Source organism: Megalobrama amblycephala, linkage group LG10 (assembly GCF_018812025.1).
Source record: "Megalobrama amblycephala isolate DHTTF-2021 linkage group LG10, ASM1881202v1, whole genome shotgun sequence".
Lineage (NCBI taxonomy): Eukaryota > Metazoa > Chordata > Actinopteri > Cypriniformes > Xenocyprididae > Megalobrama > Megalobrama amblycephala.
The window spans coordinates 4561175-4579967 of NC_063053.1; the positions used below are offsets into that span (position 1 = coordinate 4561175).

At 38.2% G+C, this 18793-nt stretch overlaps 1 protein-coding gene across 2 annotated transcripts in view; it reads left to right on the forward strand.

Annotated features, from left to right (window-relative positions):
* Positions 1–289: 289 nt before the first annotated feature.
* LOC125276512 (serine/threonine-protein kinase 32C-like) overlaps positions 290–18793 on the forward strand; it is an 83972-nt gene continuing 65468 nt past the window's right edge. Inside the window, exon 1 of one of the 2 annotated variants that reach the window (XM_048204041.1) lies at positions 290–1328. In XM_048204041.1, coding sequence (XP_048059998.1) covers positions 1247–1328 — 82 coding nt within the window. In that variant the 5' untranslated portion in view covers positions 290–1246. The remainder of the gene's footprint in view (positions 1329–18793) is intronic. The other variant, XM_048204040.1, reaches the window with a different exon arrangement.

Sequence of the window (18793 nt, forward strand, 5' to 3'; positions counted from 1 at the left end):
AACAACCTCATCCTTGATAAGTTTTCTTTATCAGCAGGGTTATTTATACTAGTTAAGTAAAACTATATATAATTTAAACCTTTTATATGCTTGAAATAAAATATAAAAAACTTTTTTTAAATTTTATTTCAGCTAGTTGCCAGGGTTTGATGTAGCCTAGGCTACTAAAATAACTAAAAGTAAAACTAAATAGAAATTTATAAAAACTACTAAATTAAAAAAAAAAAAACCCTGAAACATATTTTAAACAACCACTAAAAATACATTATTGCAAAATTATAAAATTATTACAAAATTACAAAATCATTAAAATAACAAAATTACTAAAACTTTACCTAAAATTAAAATGAAAACGGAAATATCAAAACAAAAACTGAAGTAGCCTACGTATAAAAACCGTAGCTAGCTAATAGTATTTCAATGATAAGATTAAATGTAAAAATATATATCATTATGTTCAGGGCAGGCCGAAATGTAGCCTATTTTAGGGACCTTTTACATGACACTGAGTTCAACTAAAAACAGAAAACTTTTTATGCGTTTTGGCCGTTCATTTACACAACAGTCGAGTTTTGTGGGCATGAAAACAGAAACTTTTGAAAATGTGTTTCAAAGTGAGTTTTTAAAAAATCGTTTTCGTGTAAACTACAAAAACGCGAATTTACGCAAACGGTGACGTCTTGCGCATGCGTGTTACGTGTTCAGTCTATAGGCGCGTTGTGTTTCTTTACATTGCCATCTACTGGCATAGCAGCAGAATACAGCGTTGTAGGCCTAGTTGTTTTCATGGATCGGTGTCAACTGGGATCGTTGCCGTCTGTAGGCTACGCGAAAAAAGCAAAGGAAAAAACTTTTCCATTTTTAGTACATCGTTGTCGTGTAAACGTACCCTAACTTAAGTGTCTTACATATTTTTTTCTCTTTGTATGAAAACATTTGTTGCACCTGGCGCACGTTGGTAAGCAACCTGACAAAACCTTTCTACAGTTCAGAGGCGCGAACGCGCGCGCGTGCCCGAGGCTCGCGCAGGGGAGGTTCATATACGCGCCGCATCTGAGGCTCGTCGTCAGTTCGAGCGGCGCGAGACAGATTCAGCTCTGTGGTTCTGTGCTCGAGTCTCTCTGTTCCTAATTTGTGGAGCGCAGATCGGAGCGGATCATCGGTGTTTGTCACTCAGAGATGCTCGTGTTTTAGAGGCATCAGCATCAGTTTTAGTCGCACTGAAAGGAATGAGATCAGAGCATCAATGTTTCACTGGGGCAAGTGGAAAAAGAGGATGGGAGCGAACAGTTCATCCAAGAGACCAGTGTTCGACGACAAAGAGGATGGTGAGAAGCTCTGCAGCTGAAACACCACATTATAATAATCACAACATTACCAAACCGCAGTTTTACTCTCTTAGAAGTGAGCAGGTCTGACTCTGAACATGACTTTAATTGTTAAATACTATTTATGACTTTTAAACAGTTGATGCTACACGTTTTAATGCAACAGACAGAACATTTGAACAGTGTTTCTGATGTAACAGCAGTTAGAAACACATATGATTGACAGATGAGCTTTTGCTAGATGGTGTTTGGCGAATGCTTGCTAATATAAAAACGATGACAATAATATTTTTGTGATCTGTAAGAAAGGCTGACTTGTCCAGATTATGAGTAGCAAGTATACAAGTGCTCATATTTTTAGGTGCTTTTATTATGGGTCTTTGACAGTAAAACATGCATTTTTCTTCATCTAAGTTCACTTTTACTGAGCACTATGTGCTTAAACTTGCCCTATAATTATAAACACAGACCATACTGAGATCATGATTGATCAGAATTAATTGTGAGATTTTACACAATGCAAATGTTCCACTTTTGGGTTTCTGCCTCATTAATGCGTATTACATTTCAAATGCAATTCCTGCAACAATGTGACTGTTGAGATCAGCTACAGTCTGTTTGAACAAAACCTGCCAATTACATCATTTGCTGTTTAATTGGTTAATTAGCGAGGATTATGGAAATCCAGGGAAATTGTGCTGCTTTATCAGTTGAATTGTGCTGGAACGCAGACTGAATGTGTCACATTGAAAGACGAGACCTGAAGTCTGCTGTATAGGTCAGAATGTGTCACAAAAGCCAGAAATGAGGTCAGTTCACTGTGGGTTTATAATCATATGGAGCGGGACACGGAATGACCCATTTAGTTACAGTATGGACTCCACACTTACTTCTGTTATTTCAAAATCACTGCTCTAATGAATGTGAAAGTAATTACAGTTATGTACAGGCTAATGAGTTGAGTTTAGGACAGGATGGAGCACTGGGAATTTGTTTTGGATTAGGGTTTTATTTAATGTGACCAACAATGTTCTGGTAAGGTTCTCTCAAAGTTATGTGCAAACGTTCTTCCAGTAATGTTAATAGAATGCTTGTTCAAAGTTATCTGGTCTTTAATAATGTTCTCAAAATGTTAGCACAGAAACATTATTTATATATCGTTCATAGAACGTTTTCCTGAAACATTTTAGTTGGACTTTTCATCTAGCATTTTTTTAAAATGTTACTACACTCTAAAAAAACACTGGGTTAAAAACAATTCAGGTTGTTTTCAACCCAAGGGCTGGGTAAATATTGGACAACACATGTTGGATTAATGTTACCCAGCAAATTGGGTTGTTTATTTAACCCAGCACAATTTTTGAATAAAATCATAAAAATTTAGGCATCAGGTGTTTCCATCATGTGAAAAGACGTGTTTAGGTGACTCTTCGCCCCTGTATGTTGCTTTGCATAAAATTAAATGATAAACAGTACAATAATGAATTTTTAGATAAAATAAAACATACACAAACCTGTATTTTACCAAAGACAATTTGACGAAGCTGCACTGCTCTATCCTGAAGAGGGTGCAAAAAGCCCACAATAAATAACTCAATCCCTGGGTTGTTACATCTGACCCAAGATCTGGGTAACACAAAAACTACCCAAACACTGGGTTGTTACGTCTGGCCCAGAAAAACTACCCAAACACTGGGTTGTTACGTCTGACCCAGGATCTGGGTAATCCAAAATCTACCCAAACACTGGGTTGTTACGTCTGACCCAGGATCTGGGTAACACAAAAACTACCCAAACACTGGGTTGTTACGTCTGACCCAGGATCTGGGTAATCCAAAAACTACCCAAACACTGGGTTGTTACGTCTGATCTGGGTAACACAAAAACTACCCAAACACTGGGTTGTTACGTCTGACCCAGGATCTGGGTAACACAAAAACTACCCAAACACTGGGTTGTTACGTCTGACCCAGGATCTGGGTAACGCAAAAACTACCCAAACACTGGGTTGTTACATCTGATCTGGGTAACACAAAAACTACCCAAACACTGGGTTGTTACGTCTGACCCAGGATCTGGGTAACACAAAAACTACCCAAACACTGGGTTGTTACGTCTGACCCAGGATCTGGGTAACACAAAAACTACCCAAACACTGGGTTGTTATGTCTGACCCAGGATTTGGGTAAAACAAAAACTACCCAAACACTGGGTTGTTACGTCTGACCCAGGATCTGAGTAACACAAAAACTACCCAAACACTGGGTTGTTACGTCTGACCCAGGATCTGGGTAACACAAAAACTACCCAAACACTGGGTTGTTATGTCTGACCCAGGATCTGGGTAACACAAAAACTACCCAAACACTGGGTTGTTATGTCTGACCCAGGATTTGGGTAAAACAAAAACTACCCAAACACTGGGTTGTTACGTCTGACCCAGGATCTGGGTAACGCAAAAACTACCCAAACACTGGGTTGTTATGTCTGACCCAGGATTTGGGTAAAACAAAAACTACCCAAACACTGGGTTGTTATGTCTGACCCAGGATCTGAGTAACACAAAAACTACCCAAACACTGGGTTGTTACGTCTGACCCAGGATTTGGGTAAAACAAAAACTACCCAAACACTGGGTTGTTACGTCTGACCCAGGATCTGGGTAACGCAAAAACTACCCAAACACTGGGTTGTTACGTCTGACCCAGGATTTGGGTAAAACAAAAACTACCCAAACACTGGGTTGTTACGTCTGACCCAGGATCTGGGTAACGCAAAAACGACCCAAACACTGGGTTGTTACGTCTGACCCAGGATCTGGGTAACACAAAAACTACCCAAACACTGGGTTGTTACATCTGACCCAGGATTTGGGTAAAACAAAAACTACCCAAACACTGGGTTGTTACGTCTGACCCAGGATCTGGGTAACGCAAAAACTACCCAAACACTGGGTTGTTACGTCTGACCCAGGATCTGGGTAACACAAAAACTACCCAAACACTGGGTTGTTACGTCTGACCCAGGATCTGAGTAACACAAAAACTACCCAAACACTGGGTTGTTACGTCTGACCCAGGATCTGGGTAACACAAAAACTACCCAAACACTGGGTTGTTATGTCTGATCTGGGTAACACAAAAACTACCCAAACACTGGGTTGTTACGTCTGACCCAGGATCTGGGTAACACAAAAACTACCCAAGCAATGGGTTGTTACATCTGATCCAGGATCTGGGTAACACAAAAACTACCCAAACACTGGGTTGTTATGTCTGATCTGGGTAACACAAAAACTACCCAAACACTGGGTTGTTATGTCTGACCCAGGATCTGTGTAAAACAATAACTACCCAAACACTGGGTTGTTACGCCTGACCCAGGATCTGGGTAACGCAAAAACTACCCAAACACTGGGTTGTTACGCTTGACCCAGGATCTGGGTAACGCAAAAACTACCTAAACACTGGGTTGTTACGCTTGACCCAGGATCTGGGTAACGCAAAAACTACCCAAACACTGGGTTGTTACGTCTGACCCAGGATCTGGGTAACGCAAAAACTACCCAAACACTGGAAAAATAACAAAAAAGACACAAAAGGCTCAACCCAGGACTTGGGTAGAAAAAATAACCCAAGATTTTTTTGGTTGTACTTGTTTCGGAATGTTCAGAGAATATTCAAAAGTAACATTCACACAATGTTTGCAAATGGAATGTTCAACAGTTTTAAAACATTCAAAAACATTCAGAGAACATACAGAAATAACATTTTCATAACTTAACAGGAACGTTTGCAAAACCTTCGTAGAACATGTTACTGCTAGCTGAGAGACATCAAATAAAAATTAATCTAATGAATTTTCTTTATACAGTCTAGTGACGTGTATTGTTGTTTTTCTGATGAACATTTCTTAAGCTACAAAGGAAAGAAGTATAGCTAGAAAACCAGAAAAGGACAGTTTGTCAAGTCAACCTTTGAATGTTGTATTCATAAAGCCTTTTCTGACATACTTGGCATTTGAAGGATGCGTTGGCTGTACATTCAGACAAAGAAAGAACGAACATTCTGCACTGAAACAAATTGGTTTACTTTGAAACAATCTTCACTCAGAAATTGACAGGCTGAAGGACGAGTTGTATTTTGGTCTCAGGGATTTTGACAAAGAAGAACAGTATGTTGGGTTGCTGCTTTACTGAAATAGCAGCAGCCGGTATAATCACGCTATGATAATAATATGCACATCATTAGCAGGATCTTCAGTAGTTCTCTGGGATAGACACGAGATCTGTTCTGTCTGTGTGTCTGATGTTCTCACCCTTCCACCAGATTCTCACATTCATAATCAGTGCTGGAGGAACACTGCGGGTTTGAGTTACGTCATCGTACGGCCGCTTTCATGCTGCTGCTAGATGAGAAAACAGGTTATTCCTCATGATCCTCACATGAAAGCATTCAGAGGAAAGATGTGACACACATTGGGCTGTAGAATCAGGCCCCGCTTATACATTAAGTCCAAAATCATTGAGAGTTCAAACAAAAATGACATTTTTGTCATCATTTACTCACTAATGTTCTTCTGTAAGAACCTCTGTAAATTTCCTCATGCAGCTCGTTTGCATACAAGAATTATCAATTAAATGAAGAACTAAGTTCACTAATCAAGCACTGCAAATGAATAAAAGTCAATTGTTTAAAAGACAATTAATATTCAGTAATATTATTGATTGGCAGCTGCTATTTTCACTAAGTGCAAATAACAACAAAAATTATTTTCTACACTCTTAGTGTAAATAGTAGTTAGATGCTATTTTACACTTAGTATAAATTGTGGCAGATATTATTTACACCTCAGTGTATTGTATATAATAAGACAATATTAACAACATATTCAGTGTATTAAAATCATAAAAGGATCCTGCCTTATTGGGACATTACTTGTTTCTGTCCCTAAAGCCTCCGTACACCTACTCCTACCCGTTAAACACTTTATTCCCAATATTAATTACCCTTTAGGTACATCATTTCTACTTTTCAGATATTTTCTTCATTGTTATTTAAAATAAACGCTTCTCCGAGCTGATATGCGATGGGAAAAGGGAAAATAATGAGTTGGGAAAAATGCGGATTTGAAATCAAAAGCTGATGCCACCCGCCTTACACTCAACGGCACTTCTTTTTGTGCTTTGTCTGGCTCAATCAGACATTATCTATATTCACATCCACCTATTTTTATGAGAATTGTGGGATATCTTTGGGATATCACAAAAAAAAAATATAATAATAGATGGATGGATGGAAAGATGCACTTAAATTCTAAAAACACACATAAAAAACTAAATTGAGATGGATGCTGTTTTTTTGCGCACAAACTACGATGGCAACACATTTACCGAATAAATCCCTCAAACACTCATGTGACTTTGTCTCAGCAGAGTCTGTGATTGGATAACCGGATTAACCAGCAGACCAGTCACATCACAGCATCTCAAATGTTGGTTTGGTGGTTCAGAAACACCCGAGCCAAAGTCTGTCATCAGAATGATTTGGTTTAATTCCCTCCCAGAAGCGTCTCACACGATTGCGTTCCCAAACACCAGCATCCGAACTCAGGAGAACATGACAGCGTTTTTTGCATTTCGTCTGTCGTATGATGGAGCAAAAAATAGCCTGATTGCAGCAGTTTCCATTTTAATTACTGATATTTTGCGCTAATTTCTATGGAAGAGACTACTTTGTTTGCCACGTTATTTGCAAATGTCTTATGCCATATTCCAAATTCGTAACTTTGTATGGAAACAAAGTGCATGCGAGTCTTCCTATAATCTTCCATCAAAATGTCATTCAGTGCATGCTTTACTCTTCTCTTTCATATTCTCCCAGACTACAGGCTGCATCTTCAGTGAAGGACACATTCTGAATCACACGCTGCTGAATTATTGATGCCAGCCAAGAGTGCAACTTGGAATTAGTGGTAAAGCAGTCAGACTGAAGTTCCAAACAGAAAGATGACAGCTAGAGAAAGAGAGAGATTGGGGACCCTGTGTGCTTGATAAGTGTTTCACAGCTGAGTCTTTACCTCCTTCATTAAAGGAGCAGACATGCAAATACATGCACGAGCACACACTGCAGTGTTATCAAATACAAATGACTGTCTCATTTAGCAAATGTGAAATGTTTATTCTCAGTTCATGCATATTTAATTTCAATAACATATCGGTGTGACGCGTTTCACCCTACGGCGTGTCGTTTGGCTGCAGGCGGCATCAGTCGACACGCTATCGAGGTCAGCGTGAGGCTCTGCTGTTCTGCTCTTCTGATGTTTGTTCTCCATAATTGTTGTACAAGTGCTCATCTCTACTGCTACACCATTTTTTAAATGAAAAATTAAAGGAATAATTCACCCAAAATGTAAAGTCTGTCAGCACACTCAGTCTCTTTCTTCTGTGCAGCACAAAAGAGGAATGACTTTAATGAAACTTCACACAGCTCTTGTTTGTGCAATAAAATAAGTCTCATATCAGCAGATGATATGGTGCTTATATGATGCTTTACATCAAGTCAAGTCAGCTTTATTTCTATAGCGCTCTATACTATACTATATACTATAGGACTATAACAGTGTTAATGATGTGAAAATCATCAATTATGAGATAAATTCACATTTCAGCTGTAAAGCTGCTCTACAGAAGACAATAGAGTTATTCAGATCAACTCAGTTCTCATCTGATAGTTTCAGGGAAGTCAAATTAATTACAGAGTGTCTGTTTACACCAAGTGCAAATTACTCACATTTGGTGCTGTTAAAGACCCTTTATACTTCAAGTTCTTTTTCGTTCTTCGTTTAGGGGTAAAACGAAGTTTGAAATACGTGAGCAGCGATATACTGCGATCGAACATCTGACGGCGCCCACACTGCTGAGAGCGACGGTTAGATGAATATGTAAAAATGTTGCACGCTTTCCTCTCAGTAATAAAATAAACACATCAAAATTGAGAAACTAACAAGGATTTTTTAATAAAGCATAAGAAAAGCATCTGATCATTTGTTTGCACGAGCTCTATAATTCGGCACTCCAGTTAAGTCACATTGCGTTTATATTATAACACTTTATAAAATGGATAGCTTAAAATCAAGCAGCTTTACCATATTAAACACGAAAAACAGTGCCAGTCTTTCATTTCATCAGTAGTACAACTTCATTTTCTACTATAAAGCAGCCCTCCAGTGTTCATGTTTTCACTCGCAGACGTCTGACTATTACGGACTTGAGAGTAGGGATGGGCAGATCGATATGAAGTATCAATATATCGATACTGACGTTGAGTATTGAAAGTATCGATACTCAAATTAAAATATCGATACTAAGGTGTGTGTGTTTTTTTTTTTTTTAACCAGTGATTTTGTTAATTTAACAATAAATTTAATGCATACAATATGCATTGGATTGGACAAATAACCTATGTAAGTGAATAATTTGTAGTAAAAGTATTTTCCTGCTCATCTGAACACACAAATGCTGCAAGTCAGAACCAATCAATCACAGAGAGCATTCGCTCACTGCCGACACTACATTCAAACAGCTGTAGGGCTGCGTTTAGTATCGTAAGAAACCATTGATGCTTTTGGGAAACGCAGCCCAGAACAGTGCTTAACAGAAGACAGAAAAAAATAATATTATTATTATTAGTTATTTCACAATAAACAAAATGAAATAGCCTACATAGTTTGTGCAATTACATTTATTTAAAATGAACGTTAAAAGTTCATATTGATGTTCTGTCAGAATACAAATGTTTCATTTAATGGGTGCAACAGCCTGTCAATGGCAGTCCCTTATGAAAATGAACCATTACTACAGTGACCATAGTTCAGCTAGGCATATAGTAGGCTTATTTGTAGATTTTCCATACCAAGTAAACATTTTAACCATGTGTAAACAAAAATATAATCTAATATAATGTTAAGTGTTAAGTATTAATCTTCAATATAATGTTAAGTGGGTATCATAAACCATTTTACTCTTAGTAATTCAATAATTGAATAAATGTTAAAATCTTTAAGTTTATATTAGAGGTATCATATCTGTATCGATATCGGCGATATTGGCCTTGAAAGTATCGGTATGGTATCGAAAACAAAATAAGTGGTATCGCCCATCCCTACTCGAGAGGAGAAATGAACTGGAAAAGATTTACCGAGTGAAAGAAGGCGGAGCCTCAGCGCACACCTACCTTACGTAATGGACCAATGGTAGTACGAAGGTGTTTGCCAGCCGAAGCAAACTTTTCCAGAAAGTTCGCTTTGGAAAGCTGTTTTGAACTTGCAAAACGAACTTCGTTTCGGCCTGATTTTGTACGAAATTATGTCACATCAGTTCGTTCTTCGATTTCGTTTGAAGTATATCAGGGCCTTAACTCCGCCCATCATTAGCAATGTTTCCATCCAAAGTTGCTAATTTAACTTATGCGCAAAATTGAAACATGCTATAAAACATTTGCAGATAAAGCAGAGTTTCCACCCCATGTGTTCAAGAGAACAAAATCATTGCGTCTACAGAAATTGGCTCAAAATATCAGTAATAAAATGTAAGTTGCTGCAATCAGGCTCTTTTTTCCTCCATCATAAATGAGTTGTGTCTCAGAGCGGCAGACAAAACGCAATAAACGCTGTCATGTTCTCTTGTGTTCGGATGCTGGTGTTTGGGAACGCAATTGTGTGAGATGCTTTCAAAACCACCAAACCAACATTTGAGAAGCTGCAATGTGATTGGTCCACTGGTTAGTCCTGTTATCCAATCACAGCCTATGCTGAGGCAAAGTCTTTTAGAAGAGATTTATACGGTAAATGTGTTTCCATCGTAGTTTATGTGCATGTCTTCTTATTGTATGAAACAATTATTTGACTCCGTTGAACACATTTTGTAAATGATGTACTAAAAAAACCAAAACAAATAAAAATTAAACCATATAGACATATTTAAAATATTAATAAAAAACTATAATAGTATCTCAATGATACTAAAGTTACGCTGGTCACCATATATGTGTGGCTGATGTGGTTTTGATACGTGTGTTCATCAGATACTGCATCTCTCCTTCATTAATTCTCACTGTAATTTTTCTTTGTCTTGTGCTTCCCTCATTAGGCTTCATTCATCATACACACACACACACACACACACACACACACAGCTCGCCTTCCCGGCTTGTTTTTCTCCTCTGTCTCTGTTGACCTTTGACGGTATTCTGCCTTCCAGCACAAACGCACACATGGCAGGAAATATTAGATTCTTCATGCAGCTCTTTTCCATTCAGTGATCATGTCTGTCAAGCATCAAACAGGACAGAAATATCATAAACACACCATATAAGCAGAAGCATCATAGCAGTAGCAGGAGAACTATCACTTTAAGACTTAACTACGTTGCTTGGATGACTCTGGGTTTGTGTGGGTTGAAAGTGAAGGATGTTGTCTGTCTGGCAATATCAGATTAAGTTGAAACATGCACACCTGCCTCCTGATCATCTTTGCAGCTCAAACCCGCACAGATCCAATTAAAGCTGCTCTTTTACAGCAGAACACGTCAGACTCTGAAGATGAAAGTGCTGCTCTTCTGTTCTGTTCCTTGAACTGTTAAGTAGATGTGGGATTCTTTCATTATTTTTAATGAACGTTAGCGGTTAGTAAATATGATAGAGTGAAAATGTTCACCCTGGGTGAGATTGGCATTACTAGACAGTTTTCTCCATTCTGTTGGACTATTGTAGTTAAATAATGGCTGTCGACTGGCTCATTCTTGAAATTTCACCCCATTTTATTCCAACCAACACCTTAAAAGCCCCACCTGCCCTGAGAACCACTGGCTCTCTTCGCCGTGTATGCAAAAGAGGACCTCGACCTGCTGTGTGATTGGCAGATTGCTGCTCACTTGAGTGAGTTTATTGAATGTAACGGTGCTTTAGTTCTGCTTCAGCTTTGCGTTTGAAAATCATGTCATTTCACTTTGCAAACTCAATTGACTTTTGCCAGTTTATTGCTTCTGGCCACATAAACAATTTTACACAAAGTATTAATATTAGTGTGCTGCCAGCTGAGCTGTATGCAATGAATGTGACCTACGTTTTTTTTTTATATTACGTATTAAGCAATGATTTATGATTACACTAAATGTTTAATTCCAAGAGTGCATTTCAAAATATTCTTTATTCTCTCTATACTTTTTTTTAGAGGTGGATTATAGTATTAATAAACACTTTCACAATGTATTTGTGACCCATGCTGGCAAAATGAGAAAAATTAGGTATTGTTATTCTCACATTCTCTTTTAAAAACCTTCAAAATGATGTATGATTTGTTGGAATCCGACAAAAAAAAAAAAAAAAAATAGCTAGAGTTAGCAGTCAATTTTGAGAAAAATCGAGTTAAAGTTTTCTGAAGGTTCCAAAACAAAATCATCTAGCAACCATACCTTAAAATCCCTGGTAATACCACCAAGTCAAAACCCATATCAATAGGAAAAAAATATATATTCAACTTTTTTTCCATGATTCCATAATTGTTTAATTAACATTAATGAAACAAACAGCCTATATATTAAGACCTACTGTACCACACGGATCTAATTCTAATATAATGCTAAATTCTATTGCATACTTCTCCAACAAACGCCTACAAACACCAACAAACTTCTATGTTCATAGACAAACAGTTGTTCATGCTATAAATTAAACAATACCTTTACAAAAATGCTACTACTCAGTCAGTTATTCAGCTTTAATCAGGATTAAACCGTATATTGAGAGCTAACAAACAGCAGTAACATTTACAAGTGACAGCATATTTAAACACTTTGATACAAATACAAACGGAATACTTACCAATCAGAAACGTCCTTTAAAAGCAGTGCTTGCAGAGGTTCTGCTTGACCCTCTTCATTACTGCTATCTGGGTCTGATCCGGGCTCAGATTGATATGGCAATATTGACGCCATTATTTACATTTCAACTGAAGCACATGCAACTATTGCCCGTAATGGTAAAGGGCGTTTCCGGAAAACCTTAATTACGGAGTGTCTATTTAAACCAAGTGCAAATGACTCGCATCTTGTGCTGTTTACACTAACTCTGTCCATAATTAAAGATGTTTCCATCCAAAGTGGCAAATTTAGGGGCTGTTTACACGACACTGTTTACAACTAAAAACATAAAATGTTTTATGCATTTTGGCTGTTCATTTACATGACAGCGCCGTTTTGGGTGCCTGAAAATGCAAACTTTTGAAAACGGGTTTCAGAGTGCAAGGTTTTGAAAATGGTCTCCTTGCAAACCATCAAAAACGCGAATCTTTGAAAACGATGACGTCATGCACATGCACATTACATGTTCAGTCTGTAGTGTTTCATCGCCATCTAATGGCCTGCCAGCAGAATACAGCATTTTAGTAATTTTCACGGATTTGTGTGAATGGGGATCGTTTTGACAATGGTGTCGTCTGTTAAGGAAAAAGTTGCACAGAATTGGAATATGGTTTAAAACATTTGCAGATAAAGCAGAGTTTCCACCCCATGTGTTCAAGAGAATAAAATTGTTACTTCTATATAAATTGGCTCAAAATATCAGTAATAAAAATGACAATCAGGCTCTTTTTTCCTCCATCATAAAAGAGTTGCGTCTCAGAGCGTCAGACGAAACGCAGTAAACGCTGTCATGTTTTTTTGCATTCGGATGCTGGTGTTTGGGAACGCAATCGTGTGAGATGCTTCTGGAGGGAATTAAACCAAATCATCGAGAATTTGCTATTAATATTCACAAAGTTGGAATGTTGCCCTTTAAAACTTGTGCTGAGGGGAAGCGCCAGTATTCGAGAAGTGAACAGAGAAAAACTGCATTTTTTCATGGTAAAAGAAAAGGTACTCCTCTCGGAAAATGTACAAATAAAGATACTTTTAGATGTTTAACCCTCTGGAGTCTGAGGCTGATTTGGGGCCTGGAGAAGTTTTGACATGTCCTGACATTTGTGCTTTTTTCAGTTGTTCATAAACATATTAATGACAAAAGTGTCATTACACTGTATTCAGCACAAACTAGGCTACAATAATATGTGAGGAACATGTATGTACATGTTTGTGTTTTTGAAGGAATAACATTTATGCGTGGCTATTGAAAAAACAAAAAACTTAAGTCACTGAAATAAGGCCAAAAAAAGTATAGTAAATCTGTGTTTACAATACTTTAGGGTATTGGAGGTTGTAAACTAGAGTTTTTGCTTCAAAATTATGCAAAAATTATGCTGCCTACTCCTTCATATAAAACAATATATTGATTTAGTTTTTGTAAGACACTTTTTGCCAAGAAACACAGTATGCGTGGAGGCGTGAATCACCACTGAATAATGGGCCATTCTCACCTGAGAAGACAAAAGAATTGGATAGTAATGAGCTGAAATGACTTGCATATTAATGAGGCATTTCAGTCAGGTAGGCTGTGAAAAAAACCTTCTGTGATGTCTCAAGCTCATCATGATATATGAAACATACAGAAAAATATTATTACAATATATAGTAATGGTTTTATATTATACTTTAAAATATAATGTATTTCTGTGATGCAAAGAGTCTGAATATAGGCTTTTAGTTTAAAAGCATGCACATTTGGAGAAATATTGGATTCTCATATGCTTATGTCAATTTTCTATACAGAGGAGTTATATTTATTTAATATTCATTGTCATTACTATGAGCACTGGTGTTTTCAATTCATCCTTGAAGTCGGAGGGCGCTCTCTGTGCATTTTTAGTCCACAAATTCATCTAAAAGAAGAAGAGGCTATTCCATGAATGGAGTTCCCAATTCATACTGCAGCTGGAGGGCGCTAAAGAAACAAAAACTCATCTAAAATTCATCTATAGAAGAAAAGAAAACAGGAACTAACTGCATGTCTTCTACAGATCGCTAACCATGACTTTTACATCCAGATAAACACTTTTCAAGACAATAAATACACGATTGAGACGATGAATGCAAGTATTGCCTCTGAATTTGCGTCTGAATAGCGCTGGCTCCGTGGGCGTGGCCGCATTAGCGGATAATGAGCTGAATCACGGACTTCTGACATGGCTCTCTTTTCATACAGATTACATAAACACAGAAGGTTTGTTTTCGATTTGACTTACATGATTTAAAACCTGACATCTTAACATTTTTTTAGACATAAGTTTAATTTTTCTGTGATTAGTATTCACTAAGTTACAGTTCATTTTCTGAGAACTATCAGATTGGACTTCGTTCAGAGGGAGAGGAGAAATCACGCATCATGTTTTCTTTATTTTACAAAAATCACAACATTGTGTTATACAATATAAAAGAAGATGTATACAAATAAAGAGTGTATACAAATAAAAGAAGATATTCTATAGTTTCAATTGATATATTACTTATGTCTCTATGACAAAAAATGACGGAGTATTTGAAGTCTGTTTTGCTGCAATGTGAAAAAAAACCTGCAAAACGCGCCGGCGCGTTTTCAGACCTCAGAGTGTTAATTGCTATTTGGAGCATTGGGATCACTAGGCGAGAACTCAATGAACTCATTTTTGTGAAAAAACTCTTTGCCTGTAGCTCAAAAATGGTCTGTGCACATTCCGACTCATAAGCTTAAACACCCCAAATTCATCCTGTGAAAAAAAAAATACACAAGCGGACTCATCAACGAAATGAACATTAGGTGCAACAAATCAAACAATCAATAAAAACCCCTGGTAACAAACTCAAACATAGGGAGCGGAACTAAAACACATGCAAAACCCACCCAACACAGACACAGATATCACTGTTAACAGGTTAAGTCCTCATTTAGGTGGCTAGTAAATCTAACGAGGCCGTTGGAAGTGTTTTTTCCATGTCTGTGGGTGGTATATGGGCCATTTCAGCACGTGTCCTTCCTCTCCTTCAGTGCATTGGCAGCAGGAGAGCAGGCCAGGATCCATCTCCTCCTAGCTCGTTAATGCTCTTCGCTCTCATTAGGCATGGAGAGCTGATTGAGCATGTGCTGAATATGTGTAATTACTGTATTTTAATGGTGTGCTCTTCAGAGAGTGTCATCATTCACAGTGGCTATGAGATGTTTGGGCTTTTGTTTGTCTTTCTTGTCTTTCAGATGCTTGTTGATGATAATAATAATAATAAAATTACATATTTTATTTTTGTTTTGTATGGCCTCCTTTGGCTCGATAACAGCATTTTTGCTGGCATTGTTTTTATGTATTTTTCCACAGTCTCTGTTGTTATTGATTTTCAAATAGTTTCTAGTTGTTTCCAAAGACTTGCTTTTGATTAAACTTTGGTGTGATCTATCTTTAAATCCATTAAATCCCAACAATAATTATATTTTAGCATTAGAACCATTACTGTGACTAAAGAGCTTACACATATTGGTGTAAAAAAAAAAAGATTTTGGTAATCACCAATACTGTGTATATCACCAATAAACCAATACAGCTGTGGCACAAACCTTACATTGGTTGGTGGTCTAATAAATTTAAGCATATACACATATACATTTTTTTTTTTTGCCTTTCCATCATTTTTTTAAAATCACAGTTATTGTACATTTTTAATTTACACTGTAAAATGAAACAATTTTTTTTTTGAAAGTTGTAATTAAAACAGACTGGAATAGTTTTTTCTTGTAAAACGTACTCCAGTGATCTTTCTAATTCAAAATTTCAGATTCTTGTTAATTAATTTATGCAGATGAGTGTTCTGGTTCATATTTATTAGGCCTTTTAATGGAGATGTATTCCACACTTCTAGTAGTATTTTTTTGATTTATGAATGCACTTTAATCTTTGTTTCAAAATCTAGTCCCAAATGAAATGGAAAGCTGTATTTTTCATTTCGAATGATTTATAACTGTAGAGAAGGTTTTGTGTGAGTGCAATCTTATTGACACTGATTTGTGGAAGTCATTCATTTTCAATGACAGTTTGTGATTCGAGGCGATCGTGAGCGCAGGAGAGTGGATTTGAGCTGGACTTTATGCAAATGAGAAACCAACAGTACAGAGACTTGGCAAGGAAAAATAGCTATAGTGTTGTTTTCCATAATATTTCCCTTTAAAGCATTTCAGTGAGGTTAGAATAAGAGTCTCAGATGAGTTGCCCACACAGTCTGTTCACTGCCCATCTGATTCAGATCTTTCTTTGAGGCTCTAATAGAATGGGAAATAGAGATAATCTGATTTGTGTCTGAGAGATGACTGTGAAATAATCATTTATTATTCTTTTTGATGGACAAAAATGTCACTGTTCTAACTCAGTATTTTTTTCTTGTTATAATTATCTAAAAATTCTTAAATCAAGATACATTTACTAACCAAAATGACTGAAGATATTTAGATAAATGTATGAGAATTAAGTATTTGTGCTTAAAACAAGAACAATTATCTGCCAATGGAGTCAGAAAAATAATCTTATTTTTCTCAGCACACTCTGGTCTCGGTCTCAACACACTCTGGTCTAGACTTGTCTTGGTCTCAACACACTCTGGTCTAGACTTGTCTTGGTCTCCACACACTCTGGTCTTGACTTGTCTTGGTCTCCACGCACTCTGGTCTTGACTTGTCTTGGTCTCAACACACTCTGGTCTAGACTTGTCTTGGTCTCCACACACTCTGGTCTTGACTTGTCTTGGTCTCCACGCACTCTGGTCTTGACTTGTCTTGGTCTCAACACACTCTGGTCTAGACTTGTCTTGGTCTCCACACACTCTGGTCTTGACTTGTCTTGGTCTCCACACACTCTGGTCTTGACTTGTCTTGGTCTCCACACACTCTAGTCTTGACTTGTCTTGGTCTCTACACACTCTGGTTTGGTCTCAACACACTCTGGTCTAGACTTGTCTTGGTCTCAACACACTCTGGTCTTGACTTATCTTGGTCTCAGCACATTCTGGTCTTGACTTGTCTTGGTCTCAACACACTCTGGTCTTGACTTGTCTTGGTCTCCACACACTCTGGTCTTGACTTGTCTTGGTCTCCACACACTCTGGTCTTGACTTGTTTTGGTCTCAACACACTCTGGTCTAGACTTGTCTTGGTCTCCACACACTCTGGTCTTGACTTGTCTTGGTCTCCACACACTCTGGTCTTGACTTGTCTTGGTCTCAACACACTCTGGTCTAGACTTGTCTTGGTCTCTACACACTCTGGTCTAGACTTGTCTTGGTCTCAACACATTCTGGTCTAGACTTGTCTTGGTCTCAACACACTCTGGTCTAGACTTGTCTTGGTCTCAACACACTCTGGTCTTGACTTGTCTTGGTCTCAGCACATTCTGGTCTTGACTTGTCTTGGTCTCAACACATTCTGGTCTAGACTTGTCTTGGTCTCAACACATTCTGGTCTAGACTTGTCTTGGTCTCAACACACTCTGGTCTAGACTTGTCTTGGTCTCCACACACTCTGGTCTAGACTTGTCTTGGTCTCCACACACTCTGGTCTTGACTTGTCTTGGTCTCCACACACTCTGGTCTTGACTTGTCTTGGTCTCTACACACTCTGGTCTAGACTTGTCTTGGTCTCAACACATTCTGGTCTAGACTTGTCTTGGTCTCAACACACTCTGGTCTAGACTTGTCTTGGTCTCAACACACTCTGGTCTTGACTTGTCTTGGTCTCAGCACATTCTGGTCTTGACTTGTCTTGGTCTCAACACACTCTGGTCTAGACTTGTCTTGGTCTCAACACACTCTGGTCTTGACTTGTCTTGGTCTCAGCACATTCTGGTCTTGACTTGTCTTGGTCTCAACACATTCTGGTCTAGACTTGTCTTGGTCTCAACACACTCTGGTCTAGACTTGTCTTGGTCTCCACACACTCTGGTCTAGACTTGGTCTCCACACACTCTGGTCTAGACTTGTCTTGGTCTCAACACATTCTGGTCTTGACTTGTCTTGGTCTTCACACACTCTGGTCTAGACTTGTCTTGGTCTCTACACACTCTGGTCTAGACTTGTCTTGGTCTCCACACACTCTGGTCTAGACTTGGTCTCCACACACTCTGGTCTTGACTTGTCTTGGTCTCAACACACTCTGGTCTAGACTTGTCTTGGTCTTCACACACTCTGGTCTAGAATTGTCTTGGTCTCCACACACTCTGGTCTAGACTTGGTCTCCACACATTCTGGTCTAGACTTGGTCTCCACACACTCTGGTCTAGACTTGGTCTCCACACACTCTGGTCTAGACTTGGTCTCCACACACTCTGGTCTTGACTTGTCTTGGTCTCCACACACTCTGGTCTTGACTTGTCTTGGTCTCCACACACTCTGGTCTAGACTTGTCTTGGTCTCCACACACTCTGGTCTAGACTTGTCTTGGTCTCCACACACTTTGGTCTTGACTTGTCTTGGTCTCCACACACTCTGGTCTTGACTTGTCTTGGTCTCCACACACTCTGGTCTTGTC